At 44.3% G+C, this 19,481-nt stretch overlaps 1 protein-coding gene across 3 annotated transcripts in view; it reads left to right on the top strand.

Annotated features, from left to right (window-relative positions):
* STK36 (serine/threonine kinase 36) overlaps positions 1 to 12,723 on the top strand; it is a 254,800-nt gene extending 242,077 nt beyond the window's left edge. For 2 of the 3 annotated variants that reach the window (XM_069244414.1, XM_069244415.1), the window contains exons 24-26: positions 4,877 to 5,042; positions 8,956 to 9,702; positions 11,704 to 12,723. In XM_069244414.1, the coding sequence (XP_069100515.1) occupies positions 4,877 to 5,042; positions 8,956 to 9,702; positions 11,704 to 11,850 (1,060 nt within the window). In that variant the 3' untranslated portion in view covers positions 11,851 to 12,723. The remainder of the gene's footprint in view (positions 1 to 4,876; positions 5,043 to 8,955; positions 9,703 to 11,703) is intronic. The other variant, XM_069244417.1, reaches the window with a different exon arrangement.
* Positions 12,724 to 19,481: the final 6,758 nt, after the last annotated feature.

Genomic DNA, 19,481 nt, shown 5'->3' with positions numbered 1-19,481 from the left:
AACAAGAAAAACCTTAGAGGCCAACTATTATACAGTAAAATCAGACTATTCACCAACCAACATTCTAATTGGTAGATTTGGCTGTTAATTTAGTTAAATACTCAGACCCTTCATGGCTGTTTATAGTCGCCGACATGGAAAATGTGGAGAGCTTCAAAACAAATCCACCTTGTTTCCTCATCCCATTATGGGCTTACTACAGATCATTTTCCAACAGCTGTTAAATCATCAATTCAATTGACAAACCTTTAGCTACCACTATAAGTCCCTAGTAAATGATACGCCTGATACCTAGGGCATGAGGTACTAAAGTAAGGCCCCTGAGGGCTGCAGCGTGATTTGTTCCACCCCCAGGACCCCCCCTCACTAAGTGCACACAGTGCTGCTTTACCAGGATGCCTGTCTTGGTGCAGAACTAAAATGAAAACACGACATGGCACACAGCCTATGTGCCTTGTCCCCTTTTTCACTGCATGCAATTAATGTAAGTCACCCCTCAAGCAGGCCTTCCAGCCATAAAGGCAGGGTCCATTATATTACATGTGAGGGCATAGCTGAATAAGCAGCTACGCCTTTGCCATGTCTTTGTCGATTCTCAGACATAGTGAAATGTGAGGCCATTTTAAGTGCATGTGCTGGACACTGGTCATTACGAGTTCCCCAGCTACAAAGTGGCATCACTGAAGATAAGGATTTTTGGTATCAAACATCTTGTGTTAATAAACCCTCACTGAATCCAGTGATTAATTTATTAATACATGCACTCAGAGGTGCCCCCTGAAAACCTACCAACTTCAAGAGTGGGCACTGACTGGTCAAAACCAGTACAGCCACCTTAGACCGAGTTCTGACCTCCTGAGGTGAGAGCCAATGCGCTCGAGGGCTCAGAACAAAAGCCTGCTCTAGGCAGAGGTGTGACCTCCTCTCCCAGGCAGGATGGACATTCCAGGGCAGGGAGCTTCAAAGGGATTGACACCTTTGAAGTGCAACCGAGTCCTCTCCAAGTGATAGAGCAGGCTGACCCCCTGTTCCTGACCTCACTTTTGGCGGCAGGACTGGTAGGAGAATTAAGCAAATTAGGATGTGTGCCCACTTCATGCCAGTCCCACCCCTAGGTTGGTTGAGATCAAGTGGACACTACTTTCTTCATTCCTCCATCTTGCATGGAAGGAATTAGGCCACTAGGGTTAGGGCTAAGCAACTTCCCAAAGGAAGTGGTCATAGGAAGGGTGTAGTCACCCTAAAGGTGAGTAGCCCATTGGCTACCACCTGGCACTCCCTGCAACACTCCTAAATTCAGTATTTAGGTGGCACCCCTGAACCCTAGATTCAGATTCCTGTCGACCTAAGAAGAGCCGGACAACACAGAAATCACCCAGCAGAGAAGAATGAGGGCTTGTCCCCAGCCCTACCGTCTGTCTGCAGCCTTAAAAAAAAAACCTGCACCCAGAAGACGACTGTTCTGCAGCTCAGTGACGTCCAAAGCCTTGGGAGTGACCACCTGTCTTCGATAAAGACCAAGCACCCCCTATGACAGCAGACCTGCCCTGAAGAAACCATCTCTAATGAAGAAGAAGTCTGCCTGAGGAACCACAAAACCGCTGTCTGGAACCACCTCTGCACCCGACGCCACCAGCCCCAGCGCTTCTGACCACAGGTGGATATGATGCAGGGGATGATACTGTTGATACACCACCACTCCCCACTGATCCCGGGACTGCATATTATGTAGATCCTCTAGGGGACACCGATCGAGACCTATACACCCCTCGTCCATCTCCTCCTGATTCCACATCGTGGAAGAGGACTTCCTTTAGGACCTCCACACATAGGGCCAACCAATACCTCCCTATGCTTAAGGGTATGTCACATCATACAGAAGACATTTTTAAAGACCCTTCTAGAGCCAGAATCATCACTTCTAGGGTGAATAAAAAATATAAACCCTCTCCATACAACCCTATCTACATCATGGGACAGATTCCTCCTGAGTTGTATGTTGTTACCAGTGCTCGCAAGCGAGCTACTTCTCAAGCTGCCAGTGGTGCGCCACGTCCTGAGAAGGAAAACAAACTTATTGATGTCTCTGGTAAGAGGGTGGCAGCTCAATCCGCCAACCATTGGAGTATTGCCAACTCAATGGGTTTGCTTACAAGGTATGACCATGCTTACTGGGACAAAATGGAGGAACTCCTCCAGTATCTCCTGGACGAGCAGAGGAAAAGGGGTCAAGAGCTTGTCTCCAAAGGCAAACTCATCTCAAACAGCTTCATCCATTGTGCCTTAGATTCAGGAGATACCACTGCTAGGGGGATCAATACTAGTATCTTGCTGCAATGCCATGCTTGGTTCCGCATCTCTGGCTTAAAGCCGGAAGTCCAACAAAGTCTATTAAATGTCCCTTTTGACAAAGAACATCTTTTTGGTTCCCATGACTTGGCCCTAGAAAAAATGCAAAAGGATACGGAGACTGCCAAATTTATGAATGCACTTCAGACACCTAGTCCTTATGGCTCCGTTTGCCTCTCCACCTACAGAGCAGGTTCGAAACCCACCTCCTTAGAGGCCTCTACCTTGTATCAACATGGCCAGGGTCACCACTCTTCTTCTCGAGGTTACTATAGAGAAGAGGTCTTCAAACGTTTTTGCCTTGAGCCCCCCTACCAAAATTCTTTTGAAGTCGGACACCCTCGAAAACTTTATGGGAAGATTTGGCGCAGGACAAGAGGTAGGGCTGAGCACAGGGGGTGAGACTTATAAGATAATATTGGGCACTTTTTCAGTAGCTCACACTTCACACTAAATGTGAGGCATATAAAAGAGCAAACACATAAAAAATGAACTAGACAAAAAATACTATTCATTAATTGAGGTTCTCATGCTCTGAGAGCCCAATGTAAATGACACCTTCTGCACAAATGATAGCTGTAAATCTGAATCGCAGGCTATCCTCTCTGCCACTTTCACCCCTTCCTCACCATGTCTGGCCAGCACTCCTATCTTAAAACAGACTGTCTGTCCCTGTCTGACCAGCCCCAGCGCTTCTGACCAAGAGTCCATTGTGGGCTGCCCCATGCCGGAATCCACTGCAATGGTGCAGCTAAAATCCAAGGACTTCCCCTGACCGCAATCTGCTAGGTAAGCTGTTTCTGATACCAGAAGACACCACTGCACATGAAGCCCCTGAGCCTTGGGGAGTTGGGCCGTCGGTGTCCCTACAAACTGCTTACCTGGGCAGCTGTGCTTGACCTCACCCAGCCTCCTGGACAGAGCCTGCAGCCTCTTCTGCAAGCGATCTCCTCCATCAAATAACATTGGGCGCCTGACGCTGTGTTGGCACTCTGCGCCCAGCCGCCCCTGTGCGGATGAGGGTGCTGTCTTGTGGCTCCCCCGGTACTCTCCTCAACCCCTGAAGACCAACCTCTGTCACAGCTTTTACTTACCTGGGAGCATGTCTTCAATCATCCCCCCCACCCCAGTCTCCATTGATTAACATTTGGTACAGACTCCGAGTGACCTCTGCACCCAGCTGCCCGTGCCTCTGTGGGTGCACTCTTGGTATCAACCTGAACCTTGCCCGGTATTAGTCTAAAACCCTGAAGACTGGGATTGTAAGTTGTGTACTTACCTATGAAACTGCATCCTTGTTTTCCTCCCATAGGTGAATATTGAAGACTCTGAAAATTACACTGTCGTTTTTTTGAAACAGCAAATTATTTTTAATATATAAACTGCTTACCTTATAACGAAGTTCTTTAGTTCAAAGTATATAGAAAAGCAAATGTTATTTTTCTAAATTGGTCTCGGATTTATCCTTTGATTGTGTGTCTCATTATTGCCTCTGTGAGTACAACAAATGCTTAACACAACTCCTTGATAAGCCTAACTGCTCGACCACACAACCAAAAAAAAGAGCAATAAACCTATCTATTTCTGCCTCTGCAAGCCTTTGGGAATTTAATAGACTCTCTGCCCGGTGTACTTCATTTTAGTGCAGTATATACAACAATGGAGCACAGGTAGAAGTAGAAATCTCCTTCACCTTATTTGGAATCAGCCATGTCCTCAACCAGGACCTTCTGCCTTTCCCTCCAGTAGAGGGTGAACCTCTAGCTCATCCACAACCCCAACCACGGGCCCTTGATCTGTTTCACACAATTAACCTACTTTCCAAAAATAACAATGGTTCATTTTACTGCATTCTAAACAAATCTAAATTTTATAGCACTCACACACCTTGTGACCTGAACAGCGCCAGTGACAACATTTTTACATGGGACCCTGTTCGGGTGGTGGGTTTTTGATCCTAGGGATTTTGAACTACATTTTGGCGCTGGAAGCTCAAAAGACGAGCCTACAGCCCACTGAGTTGTCCAGGCCTTTATCAGGAGCTGGACCAGTACAAGGGCCTAGTCAATAAGTAGTGCATCTCTAGCAATGGTATAAAACTGAAGGCCTTGCATAGAAGTCTCTCTGCCTAAAGACAGAGACCTGATGACTTCTGAAGTTCTCCAAATCGACCTGAGAGTAGTCCAACTGCAATAAAGTGCTAAAAGGACATTTGGATTGTTTCTTGGCCTTAGAAGGTGCTTACAGCTTCAAGCCTTTTTCATGTATCCTGTGTTTAACTGTTCTATTTACTTCCTTGTAAATAAAGTAATATCTTATTCTCATTTGAGTTGTACATCTTTGGCTCAACACAGATTACTTAATAGATCACACTTTAAGTTTCTAACCTCTTGCACATCTAGAAAAAGCATTGACCGCTTGCTAACAATACTTAAGTCCTTACAGGAGATAAATTGGTTATTTATTGGAGTGCAACTGTCCTATGAAACCTATGAGCCCTGCATAAAAATTCTCTTTTGTTCTATAGGTGTACCCAGACAGACGGGGTGGACAGACGTGAGACGGTACCATCAGTCATCTTGCAGACCTGCCAGCTACTCTGCTTTCCCTTCGCCATCGACCTAGAGCATGACGTTCTCTCCGACGTACTAACTGGAATGCAAGAACTGCAAACTCCAGTACACCTGCTACAGGTATTCGGCCCACACCTTTATCCGTTGTTAGCTGGAATAGTATTGTAGCCATTTTTCTCTAGCAGGCATGCAGCCACCAGCTCCCCTTGCACCATATCATTCTTTCTTTTCTCCTTGTATATTTGAAATGGAGGTGCATGCTCTATGCATGCTGTGCAACTAGCTATGTCTACTTTCCCTATCCTTACATACTCTGCTGTCAATCATTTCTTCCTTCAGTACTTTGCATATTTTCATTTAGTTTTTCCCATTCAGGCCTGCTTCCATCCCCACCCACTCCAATTTTTCACCAGTTCCATGCTCTTCCTCTCTTTTGAGTCTTTTTCTTTTTTAGTAACTTTTTGATTTATTTTTTGTGGCAGTTACAGGGTAATGAACCATACAATGTAATCTTTTGGTTACATCTTTAAGTATGAATTCTTACTATTTTTCTTTCTATTTCACATCGTACAGGTCGGCCTCTATCCTTCTTTAGTTTGTTCTGTACAAAGTTTGTCTTGAGTCAATCTAGCATTCTCAAATTCATGTTGGTGTTGGCCATCTTCTTTCGTGCAATCTGTGGAAGTAGATATTTCAGATAATGAAAAGTGGTGCAGTACATAGGACATAGTTGTTTCCACCGCACCCCCCCAAAACAAAATCTCAAACACATATATTCCATCTTGTACAATGGCAGATCATTTTGCCATGACATAGCTATTACATACTTTTCCCCTCCATATGTTTATTAGTAAAGTAACCTGGAGTTTCCGAATATCTGCTTTTTCCAGTCAGATTGGTAACAGCAGGTGTAGGATTAGTTTACCTACCATTGTGGTTAGTGGGTAGCGGTTATTCTCACATGGGTCTCTAAACAGTATTGTTAGTGGTTAGAGAGTAAGGATGACCCCCATTATGTCTCTAATATTAGACAAGGTTTTCCTTCAGTATGTTTGTACGTAACCAGACCATAACCTGTTGAACTGGGTGCCACTTTCTCTATAATGTTTCCAACATGTATCGCAGCTTCCCAACATTACTTTCAACTTTGGTGGGCATAAATACCATCTGGGCATGAGTTAGTATGGATTTTTTTATGGTGTGTACAAATGGATGATTTAGCTGGTTTAGTTCAAAGTTTGGACCATGTTGTCTCTGGTGTCAGTCCTTTGATCCCTTTCCCAGTTAGTCATGTCATTTTGTTTGTGTGCTGGTTGTAGGTAGCACATGTGATGATAGAGCCATAGAGAGTGATATGGTCAAATCTTTGCCTGTTTGAAAACATTGTCTCCATATGAGTTTTTTTCCTTGTCTGACAGCTCTCTCATCCTGTGTTTTTTTGGCCAGTATAATAATTGAATTAGTCGTCGGAATTCATCCTCTTGGGTTAGACATAGGTTGTCATCAATCTCCATCCTTGTATTAAGTTCCCTTCCTGAAAATAGGTTACCCAGCAGTAGTCAGTTGTGTTGTTTCTTTTCTGAAACTTGTATTCAAAACCCTGTGTTTAAAGCTAGAGTTTTGAATTATTGGCATTGTTGAGGAAGGGAAAGGAGTGATCTAATTCTTTTTTTTACTATCTGCTGGCAATTCTTTGAGGCTTGTATATGATTTTGCTTTCCCAGCTTGGCCCTTGGCAGGAGCTACAGAAGTTGGTGTAAGGATACTGTGAAATAACTTTGTTTCACCTGTACCCACTGTTTGCCTCCCAGATTGTGATTCAATTCTAAAACTTGATGTAATTGAGCAGATCTAATATGTAGGCTTTTATGTTTGAGAATACCAATCCTTCCTCCTGTGTTGCTATAGACTGTGTTCTTAGTGACCCTTGGGGTTCTGTCCTTCCATTCGAAGGACAGTAGTTTCTCCTGAATTTGGTCTAACACCGCCTTGGGGAATTTGATAGATAATGTCTGGGCTGTGACTAGCAGTTAAGGGAACTAAGGGCCAGATGTAGCAAAAGGTTTTTCCCATTCTGTGTCAATGGGAAAATGTGTTCGTACAAATGGCCCTAAGTTCGTTGCAGCCTTGCTACTAGCAGCTCTAGCCGTCTGTCTGGGGGAAGCATTTCATGCCATACTGCACAGAGCCAATCCTTACTCAAAAGTAGGTGGCTTTTGTCTCATTCTCAGTTAACTTGCTCGTTATTGCTCCTTTCCTCCCTTTCTGTGTGTGGCTTGCCCACAGGAGCTTTGTGGCTTTGCGATCTGTGAATTCATCGTTTGCCCTGCTTTGAGAGCAGCTTTATAAACCGAGCCACATTTAAACACCAGTTTGCTGCCTTTCAGTGCCACAAACCTACAAGTCGCTATAACAACTACAGCAGGAAGGTGGAAGATACAACATTGATATTTACAGATCTTAATGACTACTACATCAATCATTGCACACACTGGAACTACTTTAAATAAGCATCTCAATGACAGTACGTCTCACTTGTATATAACAGTAAGCAAGATCAAGTGGCATCACCAATGTTGTTTTTACTTGTGATTCATCCCATCTAGTTTATTTTTAACCTATCCCATCGGTAAAGATCATTGCAAAGTTTTTGGACACATGAAGGAATATTGCTTTGGTGTATTTTGGAAGCCTTGTGGGGCAGATTTACATCTAGGAATTTAATGGGCTCCTCTGTCCATCTGTAGCCATTGTTTGATAGTGGCACTTAGCATTCGATTTTTGGATTTTAAATACAGAAAATATTACTTCCTCCATTATGGTTGGAAGAAATACTTCTGAATCAGTGGTAAAACAGAGGCTATTGTAAGCTAAGACTGGCAGATTATGTTAATTGTTGCTTTTGTTCAGGTCCTTTATGATTAGGTTTCTGAGAATTCTTTAGACGCAGGGCAAATATCTTTTATGCAATTTTTTTATTGATTTCCAAATTAACAAAACACACACAGTATAACACAACCCCCTCCCCTTACCTTGATTCCATTGTATCCTCATTTAGATAAACAAAATCAGGTCAATTTCGTCGCTTCAAAAAGACCATGTTTGAATGTCCAGTGTACTGTCAATTCCAACCAGGGACCCCACGAGATCCATCCCACGCCCTCAATTTATAAAAAGAAAACTATTGTAAACCGCCTAGCTGAATGTCTCGCCTAGTTAGGTCCAGAGTTCCAGCCGCCCTAAATGTTCTCAGATTTCTTTTCTCACCCCCTTCCCCGATATACTTTTCATCCGTTCCTGATGGCGAGGAATTATCCCTGAGCCCCATTTTTAAACAACGTCTCGTTTTGCCACCATGCACCGTAGGTTTACTAAGAGTTTATGATATCCGGTATTATCTGTCTGTCTCCATGTTACCAATAGCACAAGCCTAGGCTGGAGATCCAGTTCTATACCTGTTACTTCAACTGTTCCCCTCACTGCCTCCCAGAAGCCCCCAAACCTGGGACAACTCCAGAGCATTTGGTAATACGTGCCTTCCTGTCCATACCCTCAGCCCTACCAAGTCTCTGAAGTAGAGTGCATGTGTAGTATACTCTGTGTGCAGTTTTGAATTGAATCAAATGGATGTACGCCGGGATTGTCAACTCCACTGGAAAGATTGTTGACTCTCGCCAGTCCTCTTCTTCAAGGTTGCCGCAATCACACGACCATCTAGCCAATAACCTAGATAGGGGGGTAATAGTGTTTCTCATTAAGGTCCCATACAATAAGAAGATCGTTTTTTTTTTTTTCTTCTAACAAAGGGCAAATACTCTTCAATGTCTTTTAAAGTATGGCTTCTTTTCTCTTTTCTTTTCTTTCTATCATTTCTCTTTTTCCCTTTCTAGTGTCATTCATCACCTCCTACTTTGTTTTTCTGTCCTGGTATGTTACCCAACCATACACACACTACCTTTTGCTTTACTGTATAATTTCTCTTCTCCTTATTTCTGTCACTTCCATTTAGTCATCTGTTCTTTCTCATTCCTAGGCATGTTGCCACCATCTCCCTCTCGGTCTGACGGAAGTGCCCATGAGCCTTATGTGCCGCCTGATTCTCAGCGATGAGACTTTTGTTGTTCAGTTTTCAGAGGCTGCTTCCTCTGCAGAGGCAGCTGTGGGCTTCATGTCCTCTGTCCTGCTGTCGAACCACATCCTGCTCACATCTGATCTCCTGTCACTTTTAACGCATGTGGCTCGAGCATCACCTGGCCACCTGCCTCTGTTACAGAGAATCCTTGGAGGACCAGACACTACGTACGAACCACTCCGACATCTTCTGCAGGTCCAGGAAGACCCTGTACGAGCCAAAGCATGTAGCTTGGTCGGGAACATGCTGCGGCACGGCCAGGACTTGAACCAGAAATTGCTAACACAGCCAGGCCTTTTGGAGAAGCTACTACAGTGCTTGTCAGATGAGGATAGCAGGGTACGCCGCTCAGCCAGCTTTGCTGTGGGGAATGCTGCCTACCAGGGTGGCTTGTTAGCACAGTCCCTGGCTGGAGCTGTGCCAGGTATTGTCCGGCTTTTGGGTGACTCACAGGCCAAAACCCGTGGAAATGCGGCATCTGCACTGGGAAATTTAGGAATGCATTCTGAGGCATTGGGCGATGTGTTGATCCAGAACCGTGCTCCCCACCTGCTTCTGGAGGCTGCCTGCCATGACCCAGTTCCTGCTGTGCACGAGGCTTCACTGATCGCATTGCGCACACTTGGACAGCTACCAAAGATCCACCAGGTGAGTCTTCCCCAACTGCAGATCTTCAACACCAGGTTTTTCCCCAGTTCAATTGTGTACCTACTTCTTCGACTCCTGTTTTTTTTAGTTTGACCATTTTGCCTTACAACCATGCAGCTAGCACTGACTCAACTCCCATTTTCTCAGTTGTGCCCTCCATCAAACTCACCATCCAAAGGCCTTTGCCAACTATGCTTCTTAATTAGCAGTCTTCAACACAACTCTTAATGATGCTGTAATAGCACACCTGTGAAACATATAAAGCACATTATAGGTAATTTCCTATGCAATATTACCAAATAATTTCATCACAGTGCTATGATAGGCCCATTAGTCCATCTGTCTTTCTTATTAACTAGTTCCACATTTTTTAACATCCCTACATAATGCTGTCTATTGTCCTGACATATAACCAACTCCTACTTTTCTCACTATTCTATCTAAGCATTGTGATATCCATCTGTCCTCTTCAGAGGTTCTGAAAAATAAACACAAGAGAGTGAGATGAGAAGGTGTACCTACTTATCTTCCCAAAAAGTCAAAATGTAATCAACAAAAGTAGGTACACAGTCATTACGCTTAGCATCTATTTCTGTGTTCCTAAAAGAATCTTTTTGTTCTTGTAAAAGACCCCTCACAAAACCGATCTAACTGGTGGCATGCTTCATCATCGGGGTCCCACCCTGGGTGCCTAATGCCTCCAGGGTGTGCTTCCACACCTGATTACACCAGAGCTGGTCAAAGATTTTTGTGTCTGTGCTCCTACAATATGAAGTGAGCATCAACTGAAAAAAGGTGTGATGTTAAAACTGTCTGGAGTGTATCCTTGTACTCATTTCCACTTTATTGTGGGCGCCCTCGGACAAGGTTAAACATCTCTGTGCGATGTACTTGGAGCAATAATGTGCTCCTACACCTAATATAAGATCAAGGTCGACATGTTTCAGCCATTGATCTATATACCCAGAAGGGGTCACCTTGGCTTTCTTCAGGACCTATAACGTGTTTTACACCAGCTTACTAAGGTTGGTGTTAATCCTATATTCAGTTTACTCACAGTTTCTCCTTCTACAGTGGCTCAACTCCATTTGAGAACCTGAAAAGAAGAGAAGAACACAGATAGCTGGCATATCCATATTTATATCGTAATCATCGGCCATGCACCTCAGGCCTTGGAAGTCTCATCATGCTTCCTTTATCTCAAGGCTCAAAACCTGTAAATTTGGCCAATTCACTTACTTCACTACTTGCTTACACAAACACAGCTCAAACAATGTCCATAACTCCTATAAAAAAAATTATGAACCTCAGACATCCTTTGCAGGGAGTAGTGTAGTTTCCCTCTTTAATTTGATCGTTATTAAATGTAGGGGAATCATCTCCTCTCTTAGACCATCTGTGATGCTACCACTCATGTTCCCCGAGAAATACGGCCAATTGATAACCAATTTCCGGGCATATAATATTGCTCAATCTCAAAGAGGAATCATTTTCTCTCCGTCACTTAAAATATGACATGCCGTATCGCCTACGCAAACCGTGACATGCATGTGCGATAGTGATATTTCAAAATAATTATACATACTCTGATGTTTTACCTTGTCAGAGGCACCCATAGTACATTGGTGCATGAGTACAAGGGTGCATTCTAGACAATTTGAACATCACATCTTTTTTCAGTTGATGCACACTTCACATTGTTGGTGCACAGACACAAAAATCTCTGACCAGCTCCGCTGTAATCAGGCTTGGAAGCACACCTGGAGGCATTAGGCACCCGGGTGGGATCTCTTTGATGAAGCATGCCACCAGTTTGATCAGTGGGTGAGGGGTCCTTTACGAACAAAAAGATTGTTTTAAGAACACAGAAATAGATGCTGAGGATAATGACTCTTCAAAGGTTCACCATACTTCTGCCTTTCTTATACCACACAACATTCCCCTTCTATCATTCTGTTGTTTATGTAGACTGATTCATTTTCCTTTTTGTGATGATTCCAGGTTCTGGTGTCCCTCAAAGCCAGCGAAAAACTGACGGAAATATCTCAGAATACACCAGTAATGCGGTCACATGGAAGTCCAAGGCTGTCCTCCGCACATCACTGTAAGAAGCTCATCCGCCTCCTGAGACCCTCGCAGAGCGCATGAGCGGGAGAGAGAGAAGCAGAGAAAGAGGGAGAGATTGACATCAATGGGCAGGAGAAAGGGGAAAACTTGATGCAAGAAGGGAAAATGAAAAGAGAATATGAGGGGATAAGATAATGACTGAACAGTTTTGAGTTCAGTTGGGGATGGGAATAGACTGTTTGTGGAAGCCAGGAGACTTAGTGAGACACTCTAGATTGGGTGCACAGTAAAGGTGGACAAATGGTATGGGTTAGCAAGAGAACCTGAGAGGAGGGATAGAAACTGAAGAGGGAGAATGAGTCGTGAATCCTTTAAGCAGAAGGTATTACTGACTAGCGTTTGGTAGAAAAGCTTTGCAGGAAGGGATGGGGCAAGAAAGGCTGCAGTGTGAAAAAGCAAGGGGAAGGGCAGAGAGGGAAAACATGCAAGGCAAGCATGACTACTGATGCCTCTAAGATTAGGGAGAGAAGGACTTAAGATTTCTATTATCAAGATGGAGTGTTTAAAATAAAGGCTAAGAAAACAGAGAACTGAAAGACAAGCAGACCTTATAGGACAGTGAGGCTGAGACTAGAATAGAGTAATAGAGCAAGATGTACAGACAGTGTTAGAACTTAAATGAGAGAAAGAAGAAGGGACACATGACCAAGGGAAGGAGGCAAGAACTGATGGGAAAAGAAAAAAAACTAGAGACAGCACGGATGTTAAAGACATTAAGGACCATAGAAAAACCCCTCTTGACCTGATTAATAAAAGGCATGAAGAGACCTGTGCTTTTTACCATGTTTGCATCCTCAGGAATTCGTTTTGCACCTTTGTTTATAGAATGTATTTTCTAAACTGTTTTTAACCACTGACCTATTTATGTTGTGAATAAAGCACATTTTATGGATATTGGCAGTTCTGACTTCACTAAGTAGATCATTTGTCAAACACACACCGGCTTTTCTATGGGTTCTTCTTTGTTTCCTCTGTGCTTTTAAACTAGATTCGCCAGCACAGGCCTTCACTCAGAGCAATTCAGGGCAAAGGAATGCTAGATCCACCAGCACTTCATAAAGGGGAAAATTGATTAAACAGGTCGGTGATCTTACTCGATTCCGTTGAGGTGGCAGTTTGTCATCTGCGAGTACGCTCCACCCAAGACATTGTGTGTGTGTGTGTGTGTGAGCTTGAAGCTGTCTCCACCATTTTGTTTAAGGTCATCGTGTCACGCATAGTTGTGATGTTTTCCACATCCTATTGTGCACATATGAGTGTCCATGATTGGCTGTGTGCTTGACAGTTGAATTGGTAGTATAGCAATCAGGTTTGAGAGATTTAGGCACTTCACATGCAGTGGCTATTTGAACTTTTTATGCGTTAGGATTTTGAGATGCTGAAGTGTGCTTAATATCTTGATATTTATTTTTTACTGTTTTTTAAGTAGCTAACATGATACATTAATTGACAATCTTAGTTTTTATGTTGGAACCCATTATTATTGCAATTTATTGACATTAGTTTACAAAAAGTTAAATTAGCTTATTTTATTTGAGTATTATTTCAGAACAAATGTCTGAAGGAGGAAATGAATTGGCTTAAAATAATTTTTATTGAAGAAGTAAGTGAGGGTAGTTCAGGTTTGGTAGCTAATAATAAAGAAGAAAGAGATCACTATGATGAGTTTTGGTCCTTATCACAGACGAGGACATGGTTTATAAAGGACCTAGTGGAAAGTGTGTGAAGAAAAGGAAGCATCTAAATGGGGCTGAGATGGCTAACAGAAAATGAGTGTGCATAGCGGCTTGTGAGGATTGGCTGCCCAAAACTGAAGACAGCAAGGTCTGGATTTCCTTGCATTATACAATTACTTTTGGTGGCCTTATACAAAAAATGATCTGAATGCAGTTGTCGAGTACATTCTAGATTTAAATGGCGAGGAATTTGAATGGAATGAGTCAAGGATGATGATGACATTTTGAAGTCTCTGAATTCAAACGTTTTGAGGATTCCACTGGGGCTTCCAGTGTTCAACTATAGGGATATTAGACATCCTCTGAGCTCAAAATGGTGGCCCCTTTACCATGTGGCAGATCTGTCCATTCCTGGGTGAAAAGCCCAGTAGATAAGGATGAAAGATGACTGAGTGCTCTTATCCTGTAGTTGGGGACAGAGAATGCTTGATACCGAATTTGGATCTCTAATTAATGACATATTTGTTTAACCTAGAGAGGGGCCCCAGGAAGCATTTAGAGCATTCTCTAAAGCAGTGTCTGGATAAGCTCCTGGATGTATTGGGTCCACTGGTTCACATATTCGACACAGTGGAAGAGGCTTTCTTGAAATTAGACGAGTTGGATTTAAAACTCTTAAAGGGGTGCTGCCAGCAGGCAAAGCAATTTTAATGAAAATCAGGCCCAAATTGGAGTGCTTAAACCATTAGGAAACTAGAGGGTAATAATTCTCACATTGGAAACGCTCAGTTATTCATGAAGAGAGTTTTTGGAGGAGATTAATATGGCAGATCCTAGAGGAGAGGGCAAACTCATGGCTGTGGTTTCTTTAGGGCCCAATATAATCAAGGAAGACGCAACTACTCTCTGAAAGGGGCTGAGCGGTCACGGGGAGCTCCCTTCATGCTCCGTGACTAAGGCGAGTCTTCCGGGAGGCAGCGATGGTGAAGCTGCGTGCATCGGAAGATGCGTTTTCAGGAAGCAGTGATCAGCTGAGAGCTGGGCTCGACCTGGGTTCCATGGGGCACAGTAAAGATTAGCGCTCGCTAAGACCTCTAGACCCTGGATCCCGGACGTCTGACCTGGCGTACAGTATACTAGCTGATACGCAAGCATTTGTATTTTTTCAGAGCTCCTGGACCGAAGGGAGTCATGGAGGTGCCGTTTTCTGGTGTCCTGTGCGTCCCATGTGGAGGCGATCTACAAACTTTGTATTTGCAGTATACTGGAAAAATCGTGGGTGATGAAGACTTCAAGATAAGTAAAAGACACCAATAATGCCGCAAGTGTGGGGTAGGATGACTTGTTTAGTCCCTATTGCTAGACTGTATGAGGGAGTGGACTAAGTGGCTGGTCTTTAATTTTTTTTTATATGTATTCAGACTGAGATAACTTTTTCTGGGGCGGAAGGAGGAGTTAAAAAAAGGGGGGGGGAGGAAAACCAAGCTTTTAGGCAGTTGGCAGACCAAGAGGGATAGAGACTAGGGTTACAGCAGAAACAGGCTTCGGGAAGCGGATGCAGTTTGCTACCCCCTAGTACTCTCTAGCCCTCAAAAAAAAATGTGGGCAGAAGATTTTCCTTGGCCCTGACCCTCCGTGGACCTGCAATGAAACGTATGACGCAGGACCTAACCTCCAAATCGTGTCAAGTGGGGAGAACCCCTAAAAAAACCTAAGGCTCTGACCGTAGCCATAAGGAACCAAAGGCATGGCTCTAATAGGCATGAGCATGTGAGCGATGCCTCCTGAGACTCTGAAGGGCTTCAAGAGTCGGCGGTCGCGCCTCCGGGCTTCTCTGGAATCAGCCCTCCAAATAGTCGAGAATCAGAATCAGAGATATTGCAGCACTTATTAACCACCAAACCCTACGTTATATTCCAGCTCTGTTGTGGGCGGCTCAAATAATAATAACCTGTGCACAAGCCCTCCAGGGGTAAAAGTGATTATCGACTCACTTCTGACACCAACTTCTAATATGGGGCAATTTAAAGACAAGCCTTCTTACCCTTTGTTTTCTTCTAGTAGCGCAAGTACCAAAGACGCAACAAATGAGAAAGAGAAAGAAAGAGTGGCAAATGGGCCTAAGGAGAATGTACAGGATAGACCAGTATCCCCCAATATACTAATGGATTCCACATTAGGAGGTCCATCTCCTAATCTACCTCAGTATGCACAGGTGGAACTACCCCTACTCAGGTATTTCAGGCTTTTGTATCTACTTCAGAACCAACAGGAGTCTTGGAAGATGCGACCACATTAGAAGGCGTGCTTGGACAAATCCTGGAGGAGCTACGCGTGATTAAAATTTCACAGTAAGAGGCACGCCAGGAAACTAATGAGCAGCTAAATCAGTTAAATGTGAATCTAACCCTTCTCTCCACACGGATCTTACAAGCAGAGCAAAGGGTTTTAGACCTCGAAGATGCAAAAAAACGACAAGAGTCTGAATTCACAGGTTCAGGCGGAGCTCAAGGAGCTACAGCTTAAGCTTGATGAATTGTAAAATAGATCTTGACGATCTAATTTGAGATTTATGGGAGTTCCGGAAGGGACATAAACATCATCATCTGTAACTAAAGTGATCACAGACTTAATATACAAACATATACTTCATGACAAAGCAGGGTCTCAAGACGATCTTTCCATTATGCGGGCACATAGGGTCCCATCAGTGCGCAATACAAACTTTAAATATTCACGTACCATTTTGGTCAGCTTTGGGGATTATAGGATCAAGGAGCAAATACTGTCCAAAGCCATAAGAACAAAAAACTTTAATGTGGGCAACGACTTCAGCTTTCTTGCTTTTTCCAACATGTCTTTTGCAGCAGCACGACGACGCCATGAATTTGTCGGACTTATTGATGACTTTAAGAAAATTGGGGCCCTGGCAGGCATTGTGCAATTGGCGAAGGTTAAGGTGTTTCATAAGGGGCAGGCTCACATTTTTCAGAATGTGTAGCAGGCGAAGGATTTTTTGGCTACATTAAGACATTAAGGGCCTGATTACACCTTTGGCGGAGGGTGTTAATCTGTCCCAAATATGACGGATATACCGCCCGCTGTATTACAAGTCCATTATATCCTATGGAACTCGTAATACGGTGGCCGGAATATCCGTCCCATTTGGGACGGATTTACACCCTCCGCCAAAGTTGTAATCAGGCCCTAAGTCAATTATCGCACTGACTGATTGTAGATGCTTGTTGAAAAATATATATATGTTCGATGGCATGTGTAGCTGCAGATACACATGCTGTGCACATCCCGCCATCTGGTGTTGGGCTCGGAGTGTTACAAGTTGTTTTTCCTCGAAGAAGTCTTTTCGAGTCACGAGACCGAGGGACTCCTCCCATTTCGGCTCCATTGCGCATGGGCGTCGACTGCATCTTAGATTGTTTTTTTTCCGCCATCGGGTTCGGACGTGTTCCTTTTTGCTCCGTGTTTCGGGTCGGAAAGTTAGTTAGAATCTCGGAAAAATCGTCGGTATTGTTTGCGTTCGGTATCGGGTGAGTTACAACAGATCGACACTGACTTTTGAAGAGCTCCGGTGGCCCTTCGGGTTTTTTTTTTTCGATCCCCCGTCGGGGCCTGGTCGGCCCGGCCACGTGTCTCTTCAAGGCTGATGGAACGGACCCCATTCCGCTTCTGCCCAAAATGCCATAACAAGTATCCATATACAGATCAGCATCTGGTCTGTAACTTGTGTTTGTCGCCAGAACACAAAGAAGATACTTGTGAAGCCTGTCGAGTGTTTCGGTCCAGGAAGACACTAAGAGACCGAAGAGCAAGGAGACTGCAAATGGCGTCGGCGCCGACAGGACAAGAGCGTTTCGAGGAGGAGGAGGAAGAAACATTCTCCATCCAGGAATCGGACTTGGATGAGATAGATCCCGAAGAAACGCCGAAAACCGTGAGTAAGACGTCGAAACGCAAAACTCACGAAAAAAACACTAAAGCCCAGGGGACGCCACCGCCAACAGGCCATGGCTTAACCCGAAAAATAGGTGACCGATCATCGGCACCGAAAAAGGGCACGCTGGTGGCGAAGTCATCCGACTCCGGTCGAGATACCGCCACACAGCAATCTCGGGCCCGAGATAGTGGCTCCGAGCAGGTTCGGCACCGAGATAGCGTCACCGAAATGTGTCGGCACTGAGAGACCACGACGCCGAAAGTAAAGAAGGTTTCGTCGGAACCGAAAAAAGCAGCCGAAAAGGTTTCGATACCGAAACATCCGGCCTCGGAACCGAAAACAAGTTCCTACACTGAGGAACAAGGACTGTCCACACAAATGAAGACACATAGATTTGGACAGGAATTGGAAACAATAGAGCCAGACTATACACAAAGAAGGCTCCATATCCAAAAAGAAACAGGGAAGATCAGTACTCTCCCTCCGATTAGAATGAAACGCAAACTTGCCTTCCAAGAAAAAGACAAGCAGCCACAGGCAAAGGTGGCTAAACAAGTAACCCCGCCACCATCTCCACAATGCTCTCCGCAACCATCACCGGGAGCCACTCCACCAATGATGCAATCCCCAACTCATACAGGAATGAGTCAAGATGACCATGACGCATGGGACCTTTATGACGCACCAGTGTCAGATAATAGTCCTGAATGTTATCCAGCTAGACCGTCGCCACCAGAGGATAGTACAGCCTATGCACAGGTGGTGTCGAGAGCAGCGGCATTTCATAATGTCAGCCTGCATGCTGAGCCCATTGAAGACGACTTTATTTTTAACACACTGTCGTCCACACACAGCCAGTATCAAAGTCTTCCTATGCTACTCGGAATGCTAAAACACTCCAAACAAGTGTTTGAAGAGCCTGTAAATGGAAGGGCCATTACTCCAAGAGTGGAGAAAAAATATAAACCGCCACCAACAGACCCCGTGTACATCACACAACAGCTAACACCGGACTCAGTTGTAGTAGGGGCAGTGCGCAAGAGAGCGAACTCTCATACTTCAGGAGATGCACCACCTCCAGATAAAGAAAGTCGAAAATTCGACGCAGCAGGCAAGAGGGTGGCGGCACAGGCAGCAAACCAGTGGCGTATTGCCAATTCACAGGCTTTGTTGGCCAGATACGATAGGGCCCATTGGGACGAAATGCAACACTTTATAGAACATTTGCCCAAGGAGTTCCAAAAGAGAGCACAGCAGGTAGTAGAAGAAGGACAGAGTATCTCCAACAATCAGATACGATCAGCAATGGATGCTGCAGACACAGCTGCTAGAACTGTCAACACAGCAGTAACAATAAGAAGGCATGCATTGCTGCGTACATCAGGATTTAAACCAGAAATACAGCAAGCTGTGCTGAATATGCCATTCAACGGACAGCAGTTGTTTGGGCCAGAGGTGGACACTGCGATCGAAAAACTTAAGAAAGACACTGACACGGCCAAAGCCATGGGCGCACTCTACTCCCCACAGAGCAGAGGCACATTTCGAAAAACACAGTTTAGAGGGGGGTTTCGAGGACAAAGCACAGAACCCACAACCTCACAAACAAGACCCTCTTATCAGAGCCAGTATCAGCGGGGAAGTTTTCGGGGACAATATAAAGGGGGACAATTCCAAAAGAATAGAGGGAAGTTCCAAAGTCCCAAAACTCCTCAAAACAAGCAGTGACTTCCAAGTCACAAATCCCCAACACATAACTTCTGTGGGGGGGAGACTAACCAAGTTTTACAAACATTGGGAGGAAATAACAACAGACACCTGGGTCCTAGCAATTATCCAGCAAGGTTATTGCATAGAATTTCTCAAATTCCCTCCAAACGTCCCACCGAAAACACACAATATGTCCAAACAACATATAGATCTTCTAGGACTAGAAGTTCAGGCATTGCTACAAAAAAGAAGCAATAGAATTAGTACCAAACCAACAGAAAGGAACAGGAGTTTACTCTCTGTACTTTCTC

This window comes from Pleurodeles waltl, chromosome 7, assembly GCF_031143425.1.
Source record: "Pleurodeles waltl isolate 20211129_DDA chromosome 7, aPleWal1.hap1.20221129, whole genome shotgun sequence".
Classification (NCBI taxonomy): domain Eukaryota; kingdom Metazoa; phylum Chordata; class Amphibia; order Caudata; family Salamandridae; genus Pleurodeles; species Pleurodeles waltl.
Note: the sequence above shows the minus strand (reverse complement) of the source record. Positions and strands in the feature narration are given on the sequence as shown.